The sequence below is a fragment of the Bos javanicus genome, chromosome 13 (assembly GCF_032452875.1).
Source record: "Bos javanicus breed banteng chromosome 13, ARS-OSU_banteng_1.0, whole genome shotgun sequence".
NCBI lineage: Eukaryota > Metazoa > Chordata > Mammalia > Artiodactyla > Bovidae > Bos > Bos javanicus.
In genome coordinates, this window is record NC_083880.1 from 46230294 (window position 1) to 46246627 (window position 16334).

At 50.4% G+C, this 16334-nt stretch overlaps 1 protein-coding gene across 3 annotated transcripts in view; it reads left to right on the top strand.

The window, feature by feature from the left end:
• Positions 1–16334, top strand: part of ADARB2 (adenosine deaminase RNA specific B2 (inactive)) — a 237872-nt gene that overhangs the window by 154692 nt on the left and 66846 nt on the right. For 2 of the 3 annotated variants that reach the window (XM_061436530.1, XM_061436532.1), the window contains exon 2: positions 16163–16249. The exons of the other annotated variant lie outside the window; for it this stretch is intronic. In XM_061436530.1, the coding sequence (XP_061292514.1) occupies positions 16163–16249 (87 nt within the window). The remainder of the gene's footprint in view (positions 1–16162; positions 16250–16334) is intronic. 3 annotated transcript variants of the gene reach the window in all.

The following is a 16334-nucleotide window of genomic DNA, read 5'->3' on the forward strand; positions in this document are numbered from 1 at the left end:
AGAACTGTGTGAAAGAGGAATTGATGCCCCACCCCCAGAAAAGCTGAGCATCCCCTTGTGGATGGGGAACACTGTGAAAGCCCGGCTGGCACACAGCATCCTCTGATGAGGCTGGTGAGGCTTGAGATCACGAGTGTTTCAGGAGAGAGGAGGACAGGGAGGTTTCTAGGAGCTCATGCAGGTCCTAGAGAGGACTCAGGAATAGAAATCAGCCTTGAGGACTGAGTGGGACTCAGATGAGTGGGGGAAAGTAAGCAGCAGCAAATTCAGGTGGGGAGGCAAAGAGCGGCGTGAGCAGTAGCCCGAGGCCGGGAGGCTCCCTGTGTCCCGAGGCCTCTTGCTTGGGGGAAGAGGCAGGGGTGTGGCTTGAGAGGGGAGCTGGAGCCAGGGTGGAGCCCTGCAGGGGGTGGAGGGTGGGGATGGGGGTCCAGGATGCTGGGCAGAGAAGGGGCTGGTCCAGGCACCATCACTGGCTGTGGAAGCTGGGCAGCCCATGCCCCGGGCTCTGCAGGACAAGCAGACAGCCTCATTCTACCCGTGGCTCCAGATGGGCAAGCTGTGGGGCTTGTCACCAACAGAGACCAGCAGGGTGGGTGTCGTTGTCCTGCTCCAAGGGGCCATGTGTCTTCACTCGTCACAGGACCCCTGCAGGGATGAGTGAGTTCACTGCTGCACCCCCAGGATGTAGAATCACGTCTGGCCTGAAGTTGTCAATGAATTTTTTTTTCAATACATGGATAAGATTCTGTAATCAAAGGACCCTTGTGAAGACTGTTCCAACCCCACACAACCCCTGAGGCCCCCAGACTCCCGCAGCTTTTAGAAGTAGCCAACTTTTACCCAGAAAAATCCATTGGCTTGCTTGATGTCATTGGGTAACAACCCTGAAGTTAAAACTGGGGTCACTTGAGTGCCATTATTTTAGTTATGTTGAGCATAGCTGGAGTTCAGATCCCTAAGTCATAGCAGGCCCCCTGGCCTGGAAACCAGCACCCTGTGCAAATTCACACAGTAGGCAAGGACTGCAGAACCCGTGAGCATAGGCATGTGCTGTTCTTGACCGTGAGACTAGTTGGTCTGTTCAAGCTGCTATAACAAAGGACCCCAGCAGGAGTCCTTCCCCACAACTCTGGAGGCTGTGGGTCCAAGATCAAAGCACCACTGTGTCTGGTGAAGGCCCACTTCCTGGTTCACAGACTGCATCTTCTCGCTGGGTCCTCACATGCAGGAGGGGCAGGGGCTCTCGGGATCTCGTTACAAAGACACAGATCCCATCCTAGGGGTTCCACCCTCACGACCTCATCACCTCCCATGAGATGAGGCCCCCTCCTGACACCACCACACTGGGAGTCATGTTTCCACGTATGAATTTAGAGGACTCAGATACTGTCTGCAGCAAAATCTCTGACTCCACCTGAGTGCAGAAGGTTCCTTTTGTCTGGATTAGATCAAGGCAGGTCCCAGGTGGTACCTGAACCCATTCTTTCTCCACCCTAGTGACCTGGCCACCATCATTGGCCTTGACTTTTTTTTTATTGAAGCGTAGTTGATTTACAATGTTGCGTTAGCTTCTGCTGGTCAACAAGTGGCTCAGTTACACATACGTGTAACCTTCTTCATAGTCTTCTCCATCGTGGTTCATCATAGGAGACTTGGTGTGGTTCCCTGCGCATAAGACCTTATAGTTTATATGTTCTAAATCTTATAATTTGCATCTGCTAATTCCAAACTCTCCATCCTTGCCTCCCTTCCCCAGTCCCCCTTGGGACTGCTTCTGCTGCTACTAAGTCACTTCAGTCGTGTCCAACTCTGTGCGACCCCATAGACGGCAGCCCACCAGGCTCCCCCATCCCTGGGATTCTCCAGGCAAGAACACTGGAATGGGTTGCCATTTCCTTCTCCAAAGCATGAAAGTGAAAAGTGAAAGTGAAGTCGCTCGGTCATGTCCGACTCATGGCGACCCCATGGACTGCAGCCATGGGATTTTCCAGGCAAGAGTGCTGGAGTGGGGTGCCATTGCCTTCTCCGCCCCCTTGGGACTGGGGAACCTCAAATCTGTTCTGTATGTCTGAGTCTGTTTCTATTTCATAAATACGTTCATGTCATATTTTAGATTCCACATATAAGATATGTCATACGGTATTTCTGTTTGTCTGATTTACTTCACTCAGTATAACAATCTCTAGGTCCATCCACATTGCTCCAAGTGGCATTATTTCATTCTTTTTTACGGCTGAGCAATATTTCATTATATATATATATATACACACACCACATCTTCTTTATCCATTTATCCATCTGTCAATGTACATTTAGGCTGCTTCCATATCTTGGCTTTTGTAAACAGTGCTGCAGTGAACATAGGGGTGCCCGTGCCTTATTGAATTAGAGTTTTCTCCAGATGTATGCCCAAGAAAGTTATTGTTGATACTAATTGTCATTTTAGTTTTCTGAGGAACTTCCATATACTTTTCCATAGCGTCTGTACAAATTTACATTCCCACCAACAGTGTAGGAGGGTTGCCTTTTCCCCACACCCTCTCCAGCATTTATTGTTGGTAGACTTGTTGATGAAGGCCATTCTGAGCAGTGTGAGGTGGGACCTCATTGTAGTTTTGACTTGCATTTCTCTAATAGTGAGTGACACTGAACTTCTATCTGTGTGTTTGCTGTCGTTGGCCTTGACTCTTGCTAGCGCTTTGACTGGAGGTGGGAGGTGTGGGGCCTTGAGTGGTTCCCCTGCACAGAGGGAGGGGGGACACAGAACACAGCAGAGCAGAGAGCAAGGACCCGGGGACTCAGATGCCAAGACTGCCCTCTCAGTCTCCTCTGCACTGACCCACTCAGGGTAGACGGGCAATGCAGGCTCCCGGGGAGGAAGGGAGGAAGCCTCAGCACCCATGCCTCGGGACCTTGTTCTGGTTTGTCCTGGGCGTGAGTCACAGTCCTGGATGTGGTCCTCCACCCTCTGCAGCCAGGGTCCCGAGTCCGAGGACACTGCACTCCCCTCTCGCCGCTCCGGGTCCTCTGCCTTTTCAGTTGATCCTCTTTCTGGATGATGAGGGCCTGCCATCAGCCATTGGGGGTTTTATTCTTCATCGTAAAAAGATGTAACCCAGAGGCCAGCTTCTGTTTTGTAGATAGAGTCGGGAGATCAGCCTGAACTCTAAATCATGTAAACCTCTTATGATGAAACCTCCTCGGATGTCAATGAGCAGTCTTGATAATTAGATAAATACGCCTGCACTGGTTACCAGCTAGTGACGGATCTAATTATGTTATTTCCCGTGACTGCACTGGTCTGACACCACCTCATCAAACATCTGCCTCTGCCACTTCTCGTCAGCCTTACACAGAGCTGTCGATGTAAAAGCACTTATAAAAGTAACTGATCAAACAGGAACATCTCCAGGCAGGACTCATGAAACAGAGAAATGGCACAAGTTGTGTGCACCAGGTTAGAGCTGCAGAAGGGGTTTCCTGCTGGCGAGCAGGGTGCATGGCTTTTAAATATTATTATTCACATTTCATCATATAGCGAATGTTCCTGCCTAATTGCTAAATGTTTTCTCTTGTGCTTAAATTCCATGCCACAGATTATTTAAAAATTGACTTTACAATATTTATTCTACTTATCTTCTCAAGCCAGACCAGGCTTAGCCCATAGATTTTGTGAATTATTAATTTTTAAAAGCGATTTGTGCTACATTTGACTCTGGGATAATGTCCAGAGAGACACTGATTTCTGGCCCACAACTTAGAGAACTGAATCACTTTGATGCATCTTTAATCTGAAGAGTCTTAAAGCGAGCACAGCAATGTTGTGCAAAAGCTAACGAGTGCGTACTCGACATGTAGATCCAGCGGTGAGAGAGGAGACTCCTGCTTCGGCAGGTCGTCCGAGCGGTAGCCTTGGACGTGGAACTCGCCGGTTATCTGACGAAAACTGCTTGGAGGGGCTGTAATGGAAGTTAACAAAACCGTGGAGTGCACAGCACCGTTGCACACCGTGACCCAGCCTCCAGACTCCCTATTCCCTTCGAGGGGTGGCTCCTGGCTCCCCTAGAACCCAGCCCACTTTGGGAGCCCAGACAGACCTCCCACACTGATTTTCTCTTCACTGCTTAAGTATATTATAGTGAGAGTCCATCTCCATTCACCAGATTCTATCGATGCATTTAAATCATATACAAAATCAAGCGTAGCTTCCCAGACACAGTAGCCAAATGTGTCGCTTTGCATTTTTGTGTGTGTATGCAACCCCCTGCTTCCTTCTTGTTTTTCTTGAGACCAGTGCTGTCCACATGCCCATCTCCTTAACCTTGTTATTTGCCGCAAATCCAGTGTTAAGGGAGAATCTGTTTCTTCCAGGGCTATGTCGTTACACTTACAAAAAGAGTATAAGACATACATCGACTCAATCAAGCAAATAACTTTTCCTCGTCTAGTTTTATCCTTTCCAGAAACTGAATCACTATTTTTAATTTTAATAAACAGCTAATCCACTCAATTGAAGCAGCTTATTTACACAAAACCAATTTGATGAAATGGTTAAGGAAAACCGAACCAAACGATCATTTTGTGACATCGCAGCCTCACGCACAGAAAGAGTGCTTTCATTCTCGGTTGGTGTCTCGATATTCCCAACTGTACTCGCCAGCTCTGATGAGGTGAAGTGTCTGCCCATCTCTCATCCCCATACTCTCCATGTATGGGCCCTTCCATCCATAATTCTGCCCACCTACCATCCACTCATCCTCCCATCCAGGCCCAGAGTCCTTGGCCCCAGGGCCCAGCCGCCCTCCTGTAGGCTCTGGTCCCCGCTGTCTGTGGGTGGGTCCCAAGTGGGGAGAACCGGGACAGGCGTGGGGGGGAAGGGACTATCAGTGTCCCCAAGAGGCCTGCACCTGGATGGGGTTGCCATGGTGATGCTCATGATAACTCGTGGGAAGCTGCTCCTTCTGTAGCAAGGGGAGAAAATGGGGGCACAGAGGGTGACCGGCTCGCAGGGGTTGAGGTGGGGCATGGCTCCACAGTGGGACCAAGAGCTACTCCCACATCTCCTGGGGACCAGTGGACCTGCCCAGAGCTGGAGCTGGGCACACCAACACTGCCCCACACCAGAGCCTCCAGACCCTTCCAGGATGCGTGCACAGGTCACTACCATCAGGTCTCCCCGCATTGACTCGGGTAGCAGGCCTTCTGCGGTCTTTGTGCATGGGCTCAGAAGAAGTACGTTCTGCTGTTCTGGATAGTTTTGAATTTATAGATATAATAGCTCTAAAGAGAAAAGAGCAATTGTGAAGCAGGAACAGAGTCCCAAACCCACAGAGCTAAACTCAAGTTGGCTTAGATTTGCACACAGATATTTTACATTCCTTTGTTCAGCAAACTCTCCTTCCAGCGAATGTTTCCCATCTCCCTTCTCAACACACTTGCGTGGTCCAGGCGGCAGCAGACAAGCCCAGCTCTTGAGGATGTTTTGCAACTTTGCTTGAAGACCCGAGGGCTGCCCTAGGCCTGACCCCCACGGAGGGCTGCCCCCCACCCCAGTATCCCAGCTCACGGGAGGCACTGGGCTCACTGAGAGAAGGGCGCTCAACCAGGCATCTGCAACTCAATTGTTGCCTTCACCCCAAACATCTGCATGGAGTCCTTGACAATTTCTCAGAAACAAGAGCCCTCCTCAAAATTCCTGGTGACTCAATCAGGACAAAGTAGAAACAAAGGCGTCAGCCCTGCTGGAGTCTCTACTTCTGTCGTGTTTCCAAGTCAGTTCCAGGAAAAAGTTGTTCTAAACAGAAGTTTTAGAGAATTTACATAGAGAAATGTCACTAGCAGCAATGAAGTAACAGACTCTGCTCTTCTGCTTTTCTGAAGGCAAGTCCCAGGTGGTACTGAACCCATCTTTTCTCCACCCAGGGTCCACTCTGGTGACCTGGTCCCCATCATTGGCCATGACTTTTTTATTGACGCATAGTGGATTTACAATATTGTGTTTCTGACAAAGCAGAAAAACAATAGCTGTTGCTGCAGAATTGATTCTGTTGAGCATACAGGTGACACTTACTGTATGCAGGCACTTTCACAGCCCTGGGAACAGCCCTTGCATTTCCCCAGAACTCACAATTCACAGGGTCTGTGGGCTGAGGGCTCTGCGGACATGGTTGCTCTGCAGAAGCCGTGAGTCAGAGCCTGAGTGTGAGCAAATCATGTAATCCTTCCATGCCTCGGTTTTCTTATTGATGAGAAGGAGGCAATACTAGCAACTAACGACTGCCCCGAGTGTTAGTTGAGGTGATACAGAAAATTGATGTTTAACTCTTTCTTCTTGAGACATAGTCGATACCAGTAACACCCAAATAAGCAGCATCAAGCCTGTTACAGGCCCTGGGCCAGGGAGGAGGTGGGGGGCTGTCCTCAATCAACTGGTGCTATACCCAGGATCTCTGAGGACCTGCCGGGAGCAGGTAGGAGGGCTCCCTGGGGACGGAGGAGGCAGGTCAGGGGCTCTGCAGCCCCACTCAGCTTTAATGCCAGGACTTGTATATAGGAAGCTTCCACCTGAGATTTAGCTTAATGTGGGCAAAAAGAGAGGTAGGGTTCAGCAAGTTACAAGTTTTTGAACAATTTTAATGAGAAGAACCAGTAGAAAGGATCTGCTCCAGGGCTTAACCTACTGCTTCCTTGGGGATGAAAGAGATAGTCCTAATATATTTCTTTCCAGCTCAGATTTGGGGATTTCAGACCCACTGTCCATCACTTAGCCTCTGGGGGTCTGGTCAGCATCCTTTAGGTCCCTGGATTTTCCTTAATCAGCCAATTCTGTCTCGTCAAGTGGGGCAGACTCCAGGTCCTGGGCAGCTCACAGCTCTCGATGCTGCCCCGAAGCCCACACTGAGGCAGCTAGAGAGCGGATCACTAAGTCATGAGATGACATGTTTTCACCAGGCGCACGGGTGACCAGAGTGGAGTCGTGCATCCCAGTGCCCTGGCCTGGCTCTGTCCTTGCCACTCTGATGCATGCCAGCAGTGTAGTGACAGCCCGCGGGGGCAGGGGGTGGCTCTGTCTTTGTGGCATTATTGGTCATCTCGAGACTCAAGGGTAGGCTGTCAGCTTGCTGCCTGGGGACCAGACACATAGCCCATCATCACTCCCGAGTGCATCGCAGAAGAAGGGCCCACACACTCAGAGACGTGTCCCCAGGAGCTGGCTGGCCCCAGGGAAGCTCCTTGGTCAGGCGCCTGGCACGCAAACTCTCAGATCCCAGACACGGTGACCATGAGCTACAGTGTCCACACAGCCATGATCCAGGGGTGTCCTTGAACTTGCTTGGTTCAAAGAAAGGGTTTGCCTCCTGTTCGTCCTCGTGTTGAAACAATACACTTACATTTTAATTAAATGCAATGTAGGAGCTTGTCATAAGGAAGGTACAGAGAAGCAGGAGCCGGTCAGCAGGAAGGCACCTCATCCGGGGTGCCCTCGGCCTCCGAGCTCCAGAAGGTGCATGGTGCCCAGTCCTCTCTGAGTCCCAAGGGCAACCAGACCCCAGGCACACAGGCAGCTGGGGCTGTGACACTGCCCCTCGCTTGTCTCCAACCAGCACCGCTGGGAAGGGAGCTCCACAGGAGCCAAGGAGCCGAGAAGGAGGGTGCGGGCCTGAGGCCAGCGCTGCTGACACTCCACGGGTGACACTCAGAGCCCTGGGAGGGCCTTGGTCTCAGCTCAGAGTAACATGGACTCTCCTGCCAGCAGGAGCCACAAGAGGTGTTTGTCGGCAAGGCTAGTGCCTGATGAGGCAACCATGGAAACCCTCGATTCTGCAGTTCTTACAAGAGCCCCCAAAGAGAGAAGCTTCCTACTGAAAAAGCAGTGGTTCGAATCCACACCCCATCCCTGTGTTTGAGTGTCGCTCCAGCTCCCAACACCCCGCCCCAAACAGTTACTCTGTATCGTGGAGCTTGACTCCAAACACACAGAAACAGGTCCTCAGGCAAATTAAAAACATCCATTTGCCACATCTTATTATCAAACTGGGCCGAATGCAAAATAAGAGCATTAAAAGGAGCCTCACAGGGATGGGGGACTTGCACTGTGTCCCGGTCTCCGGCCGTTGTAACACCAGGTGCGTCTCCCCAGACAGACGAGCACGCAGCCGCCAATAACTCAGGGTGTTTTATCACTGTGTGTCCGCAGGCCAGGCATCAGATGGGAAGACACTCTTGAAACAGAATTAAATAGTTTTAGATCTAATTTTACCAGCCTGAACCAGGTTGCAGATTGATTTTCATGGCATCTAATAGAGAACACACACGTGGCCCATCTTATAGAAAATCCATCTACCACACTGCTTTCCACCCAGTCTGCTGCTCACTAGAAGTAATAAGAAACTAATATTTCACAAGCAGTGTGTCGTTCTGTAAATGGCCTCATGCTCCAAAGGAGCCAGGAGCCGCCCATCAGGCAGCCCAGGCCCCCAGGCCTTGTCAGTGCCGGGGCCACCCCATCCAGACCCTGCCCGAGAGTGCCCAGAGGCATGTGCCCACAGCCCATCTGTCCCAACACTCGCCCCCTTTTCCGCTCGTGTCTCTTACTCCTGTGTTCAGGCCTGCCTCCAAACCTGGGCGGTGCTGGGCTGTGACACACAACAGACAGGGTAATCTCGCTGGACAACCTCTGCCTCCTCCATCACCAGAGTGGTGTCTACACCGGCCTGTGTGCCGATCACAACAGAGCATCAGGAGGAGAATGCAGACTCCACACAGGCCTGGGGGCGGTGCAAACACACACCTCAGATGCCACACAGGCCTGAGTGCAGTGTGAATACACACCTCAGACTCCACACAGGCCTGAGCGCAGTGTGAACACACACCTTAGACGCTGCACAGGCCTGAGGGCGGTGTGAACACACATCTCAGACTCCGCACAGGCCTGAGTGCAGTGTGAACACCCACCTTAGACTCTGCACAGGTCTGAGTACAGTGTGACCACACTCCTTTAGATGAGGATTTCTTTTTCTTATTTAGATGCACTTTCTTGCAAAGAGTCCCCGTCAGTCACATGTCAGTCCTTTGAGCCCACTGTTTATGTGACGTGCAGAGCAATATCTGGGGGAAGCTGGTGTGGTTTCAGGCGCCCCTCCCCCAGTTCCCAAAATAATCCAGGTGTAGTTGGACCTGATGACATGTGGGGGGCAAGCGAGTGCGGGCACACTGGGGACCTGTGTCCAGGCCTCAGAGTGTCTTGGATGAGCTCTTTCTCTCCTGCCCTCCTTTCCCCCTACCCCTCTCCCCTTCCCCCTCTTTTCCTTCCCCCCACTCACCATCCAGAACTTTATGTTTGCTGCCCTCGGGCCCCCTGGGCCCCCAGTTCAGAACCAAGGCTCCAGGCCCACAGTAGGGGGGTCCACCCAACCTAGATGCCAAGTTCCAGAACTGCCCAGAGCCTCTGCACAGGGGCCCTCAGCCAGCCTGGCCCCCACCCCTCTGACCCAGCCCAGACTCACGTTTCAGCACAAGAACACGTGGCTCTGGGGCCGACCCTAAAGGGGTAGGGGTATAATTGAGTGGTCAGGCCACCTCCAGTGAGATGCGGTTCCCCCCACCTCTTTGGGCCCCCTGGACAGGACAGGCTCCTCACACTGTTCCTTCTTGGCATCAGTGTGTGAAAGTATTGATTCTGGGAGCAGCCAACTTGCATTTGATAAAGCTCTGCTGAGTGAATATAGTAGTGTGCCCCGGTGGCTGGAGGTCAGGTGTGGGCAGGCCCATCCTCCCGAGGCCTCTGCCCGGGGCACGTGGACACTGCCTTCTCCCTGTGTCCTCACGCAGTCGTTCCTCCATGAGCGTCTGTCCTCATCTCTTCGTCCCGGTCACAGGGGATCACAACCCACCCTCGCAGCCTCACTGTACCTTCATCACATCTTACAGGCCCATCTTCCAATGTGGTCACATTCTGAGTCCTGGAGGTCAGGACTTACATGAATTTGGGGAGGACACTGTTCAGCCAATACAGTGAATGAGGAACAGACAGGCTGGCTACGAGTTTCAAGACCAAACTCATGATCTTATCCCCTGGGCATTACCAGCTGAGCCCAGCTGGTGAGAAACAGACCCTCTCGTGTCACAGGCCCAGAATCTTTCTCTGCCTGAACTCCCAGCTCAGAGATGGCAGCTTGAACACAGTCCCTTAAAATTCATGTTCCTGAAAATCAGCGAGAGAGCATCTTGCCTCCCCGCTACTGCCTGCACAGAGGTTAATTGTTCTCTGGCTTCCCGGGCAGCCCGCCTGCTCAGGCTTGTCCTCGTCTCTGTTTGGATAGAAGCATCAGTTCGCGACACACCTGTGCTGGGGGAGCAGCCACGACAGGAAGGAAAGTGGGTCAGGCCTGGGGGCCGTCTGTCAGAGCACGTCTGGGGAAGAGGAAACACAAGGAGGGAGCACAGAAAGAGCTGGGTTTGTAGCCCGAAGGTGCTGACCACGCTCTGACGCTTCCAGCTGTCACCGAGCTGTGCGGACGTGGCCGCGTGTGGCCCATGGACGCCAAGGACAGAGCATAAAACCTCACTCCAAATGGCTGAAATAGGGCAGGACCAAGTGCCGAACTGATCTCATTTTTAAAAATAACCTGTGAACTATTTAATGCTTCTCAGGAGGCAGAGGAAAAGATCAAATCTGCAGGCATTTTAGCAATTATGGTTTTTAGCAAAAACAAAAAGTAACATGTTTGTTCCAGCAAACATGTTATTTCACATGGGTAGATTTTCCAAGTAACTGACATGGACTCCTGCCCCAAAGGGTTTTTCCTAAATTTTCATCTTAATTGGTAAAAATTGTTTCATAAACTGTTGATAAACAAAACAGTCTGTGAAAGCAAACACGGAGTTCACAACAGCACGGTCCGAACCCTTGGACCTTTGCACGACTCCTCAGTCCTCATGGGTAAACTGAGGCTCCAATACTGCAGGGCATTGACAGGGCCTGACACTCCTAACCATCCACTCACACGGGCTCGTTCTGCCTCTGGGTTCATGTGTCCGAGGACAGCCCCAAAGGGCCTTGTCTTTGGCCTTGTCTTCTTAAAGCCCTTTAAATGAATTTGAGCTTCCAAATCTACAAAGTAAGCAAAAGAGAAAGCAAAAACCCCAGGCCCTGACTAGGAGGCCTGACTGCACATACAGTTCACTTTAATATCTGTCACCTCAGGTTTCTCCTTCCTAGAGTAAATTGTGCTCTGATGCTCACTTCTCGTCGTAGTAAATCGTGCTCTGATGCTCACTTCTCGTCATTTAGTTTCTTGTCCAGTCACATTTTGTATCTTTTATTATTTTAAAATAATTGAGATATAATTTGCACACAGAGAAATGCACAAAGTGTGTGTGTCACAGTCCAGGGGCAAATGCACACCCGTGTAACACATGTCTCTGACTACACGTGGGAGGTTTCATCCTCCCGGAAAGACCCCACCCTCCCAGCCAGCCTCCCTGGCCCTAGTGTGACCAGTGTGTGACCTCTGCATGACCCGTTGCCAAGGGGGGCTGTGCCTTTTCTGGGATCGCAAGGAACCTTGTCTTTTACACCTGGATTTTTGCACAACATGATGTTCTAGAAATTCATCTGTGTCATAATGTATCTTAATCCTCAATCCTTGTTATTGTTGATCACAGCCACAATATGAATTTAAAACAGTCCATGTTCACATCCTTATGTTACCAGGCCCTTGGGATGCTTCCCAATGAGAGCTGACTCAAATAACATTTCTGCAAATGCTCTGGCTCAGGTTTCATCTTGAACGAATATATATGAATGAACGAATGCATTCTTGAAGGAATATATATTTCATTGATCTTGTGACCATTTTCATTATGATACAAGATAGAGCTCAGAATTCACTTTTTTCCAAGATGATGTAGTTTTTCAGCACATCTTGTTAAAAAGACTTTCTTTCACCCCAGTGTGAGACTCTGAGACCTTTGTTGAAGGTCGGTTGATCACACAAGTATGATTCCATTTCTTGAACCATCCACTTTGTTCCATTTTTCTATCTTTATGTCATCACCAAATTGTATTTCTTCTTCATTATCAATATTCTCAATGTGATCTCGAGCATTTCCAGAAAGTGGCTTCTGCCCCACACGTGCTCCAAAAACACACGAAATCACTTCAATGTGGGCCAAAGCTATTTATTTTGCAGTTGTTTGCACTGAGTAATAAGGTTTATAATACAAATGTCCTGGATCATTCATTCCAAGTAGCTCATTGAAAATGCCATTATACTAATGACCTGAACATCCCCCCAAATCACTCCTGACTGGAGGCTGGCCTGCATGCTGTCCTCACAGGGGCCTCTCACACAGAACAATGTCCGGCTGGTTCACAGGGACGCCAGGCCTGAGCTGAGAGCCACAGACCCGTCCTCAGGCAGAGAGGCCCAGCCCGTTCAGCTGCTTTCCCAGGAGAAAGACCCCCTCCTTCCTCTGACTCTCCAGAGAGAGGCCTGTTAACCAGCTGCTCTCAGCAGACCCAAACCATCCAGAACTGAGAGTAACAAAAGCAGGGCCTCTATTTTCCATCAGTCTGTGACCTGCATGAAGCCAGATTTTCAAACGACTGTGAGAAACACAGAGACAGAAGCAGCTGGGCACTGGGGCTCTGCTCACCTGGAACCTGCAAAAGTAGATGCCTTGACAGGCCTGTGTCCAGGAAACAACCACGAAGAAGGCACCAACAGCAAATAATTTGTCTTGGAATTTTTCTAAATAGAAAATGCAGTTCCTCACCCTTTTCCCTAATGACCTTCTAAAGATTCGGTCTGAGGGAATTCCCTAGCATCCAGCGGTTAGGGCTCTGTGCTTTCACAGCACTTTGATCATTTATTTATTTTAATTTGGCTGCACTGGGTCTTGGTTGCTGCATGTGGGATCTAGCTCCTTGTCCAGGGATCGAACCCAGGCCCCCTGCATTGGGAGCGGAGTCTCAGCCACTGGACCACCAGGGAAGTCCCTTTCACAGCACTTTGATCCCTGGTTGGGGAGCTAAGATCCCACAAGCTGTGCACTGTGATAAAAAGAGAAGACCCTGTGTGTCCTTCCTAGGAGTCGCTGTTTCCACCGAGAGTACACATGCTGTCAGGGTAACTACTTCTCCCTCCTGAAGCATCCCAGCAGGTGGCGGTACCCAGAGTCTGGTGAGCTGACTCAGCATCTCTGAGGCTTTCTGCCTGGCTTGTCTGAGTGGTTTCAGCTGACCTGAAATCCAAACCCACCACACCAGAGAAGTGGATCAACCAATGAAGGGCTAGGGTTACCAAAAAATCCACAGGATGTGCAGTTAAACCTGAATTGCTTTTTATTTTTTAAATTGTAGTAAAACATACAAAATATAAAAGGTGCAGTATTACCCGTGCTCCAGCATGTAGCTCAGTGATGTTAAGTATGTCTCTATGTTATACAGCCACCACCGCCTCCACATCCAGCTTCCTCATTTCCTCAGGCTGGGCTCTGTCTTCACTCACTGACCAGCCCCGTTTCCCTCCTCCAGCCCCTGGGGGCCATCCTCCCGCCTGTCTCGGTGATTTATACGTCTCTACTGAAGTGACTTAGCAGCAGCAGCAGGGGCCTCACAGGAGAAGGCAATGGCACCCCACTCCAGTACTCTTGCCTGGAAAATCCCATGGACGGAGGAGCCTGGTAAGCTGCAGTCCGTGGGGTCGCTACGAGTCGGACACGACTGAGCGACTTCACTTTCACTTTTCACTTTCATGCATTGGAGAAGGAAATGGCAACCCACTCCAGTGTTCTTGCCTGGAGAATCCCAGGGACAGGGGAGCCTGGTGGGCTGCCGTCTATGGGGTCGCACAGAGTTGGACACGACTGAAGCGACTTAGCAGCAGCAGGGGCCTCACAGACATGGTCACACTGCATTTGTCCTTTTGTGGCTGGCTTCCTTGGTTAGCACCATGTCCCCAAGGTTCAGCGTGCTGTAGCCTGCGTCAGAATCCTCTTCCGTTTCAAGGATGAATAATGTTCCCTTGTGTGTACAGACCACATCCGTCCGTCTACCTGTGGACACTTGGGTTGCCTCCCCATTTGGCTGTTGTGCGTCACACTGCTTTGAACATGGGCGTGCTGTAACTCTTTGAGTCCCCCTGTTGGTTCTTCTGGATCGACACCTGAGTGGAAATATGCGCTTCCCAGTGGCTGCACTGTTTTACACTCCCACCAGCCATGCACTGCGTTCTGATTTCTACACATCCTCACCCACATGTATTATTTTCTTGTTTTTTTTAATAGCAGCCAGACTAACGTGTGAGAGGCTGTCTCACCCTAGTTCTGATTTCTGTTTCCCTGATGATGTTGAATATCTGTTCATGTGCTTATTGGCCATTTGTGCATTTTCCTTGTAGAAATGTTTATTCAAGTCTTTTGCCTTAAATTTGCATTTCAGATAAGTGATAATTTTTGTAGTGTGTGTATGCCCCACACAATATTATAGAGATGTACACAGAAAAATATCTTCCATGTATCCAAAACTCAGTCTTCACTAGATGTCTTGAATTTTTATTTGACAACTCTGGCCACCCTAGAAATGGAGGACACTGATGGATGGAAAACCATCTCTAAGTATTTCACAGTTTGTCTAAGGTGAGCTCTGAAACGGCTTGGTGTGTTTTGTGGGTGTCTGGCTGGGAGCCCTGTTTATTAGAAAATTTTAATTTCATTTCAAAATGCTCCAGACTAAATCATTTGAGCTTCACACTCACTCTGGAATATTACTGGGCTCCTTTAATGAAATTATAACTCAAGAAGAGATTTCATTCCCACACAATAAATTGGCACAGCCGCAAGGGTGGGAGTGGGGCCTTCCCTGGCTGATTCCTCTTGTTCGGCTGAATGAAGAGGGAGCAACCTCCCGTATTTGAGTTATTTATTGTTCTCTGAGTGAGCATTATATTGTTGCCTGTCCCTGCTGGAAACAACAGCTGTTAACAGGCTCCTGAATGAATTTCAGCATGAACTCCCCTGGCCTCTGGAAAGCCCGGCTAAAGAGAAAGCAGGCTCAGAACAGAAAGAGAAAGAGCACGTTCCAGGCCTGGGTCTGGAGTCGGCGGCACAGCTGAGGTTTCCGCAGAAGATCGCAGAGCTGTGCCCGGAGCAGGGCTCTTGTCTGAGCACAGAGCAGACACAGGCAGCACCAGGCATGGAGGATGCAGAAAGTGTCCCTGACGGGGGCCCTGGACGCCCCAGCCAGCGGAAAGGGCAGGGGTGACCTTGTGGTGACCTCTGACACATGGGATGAGCAGCGGCATGCTTCCATCCGTGGTTTCCTAAGAACACGTGGTTTCCTAAGGTCACGTGGAAAGTCAGGAACGCTGCAGCCCTGAAGGTCTTAGCAGAGGAGCTCTGGGGGCATCAGGTCTGAGTTCTCCTATGGACTCACTTGGGGTCGGGGCCAGGGTTCTGAAATAGGGAGTCTTCCTTTTGGTCCCTTCCTCGGTTATTCTCTTGTTTCAGCCCTTGGTCTCTGTTTAGAGGGAATAGCTGAGCCTGTTGGTCCCAAGCACCACCTCGTCCTGGGTTCGAGTTGCTCTCTGTGCTGCCCCCAGGGGAGTCTGCAGCCAGGACCACCCCTAGGGTTGCAGGCGGGGGCTCCCGGGCTCCTCTTGCCACTCAATGACCACTCCCACTTCAAGGGACCCTCCACGCCCTCAACCCTGCTCCCTCCTCCTGTCCTGTCATCTTCTGCTCAAACACACATCAAGTATCTGTTACAGTTTTGAGAAGTCCTTTTTTTTCAGGCGCTTTCAGTCCACAGAGCGAGGTCTCCACCTCTGGGGAGGAGGGTCATGGCTCTGTTTGCAGAAAGCTCATTTATCTGAGACAGGTCTCAGTTTGCCTCGCTCCTCTCTGTGGGGACATGGAGACACCAAAAATAAGAAAATAAGAAAGATGGAGATCATAAAGTTTAATATTGAATGGAGAGGGGAATTTGATAAAATGCTGTCAGAAATTCAATAAAAAACTAAACCAAAAGGGAGAGGCTAAAACCAAAATGAACTTTCAACTTCCCATGTCCAAATCCCCAGTAATGAGAACATGTGAAAGCACTGAGTTTTTCTGAAACTTGGTGTCAAAAGTGCATTTCCTGTTCTTTTCTTTCCAGACAAAGTGAGCATGTTGTCAGCCTTCATCGCTCCCTTCAAACGCCTGAACCCTGGGGCCATCCACGCAGAGGATGAGGACAACCTCAGTAAGCAGCTCCTTCCCCAGAGCCGGGGTCCCAGCCCCCCAATTGGGATCCCATCCCCACACAGTGGTAGGAAATCCAGGCAGTG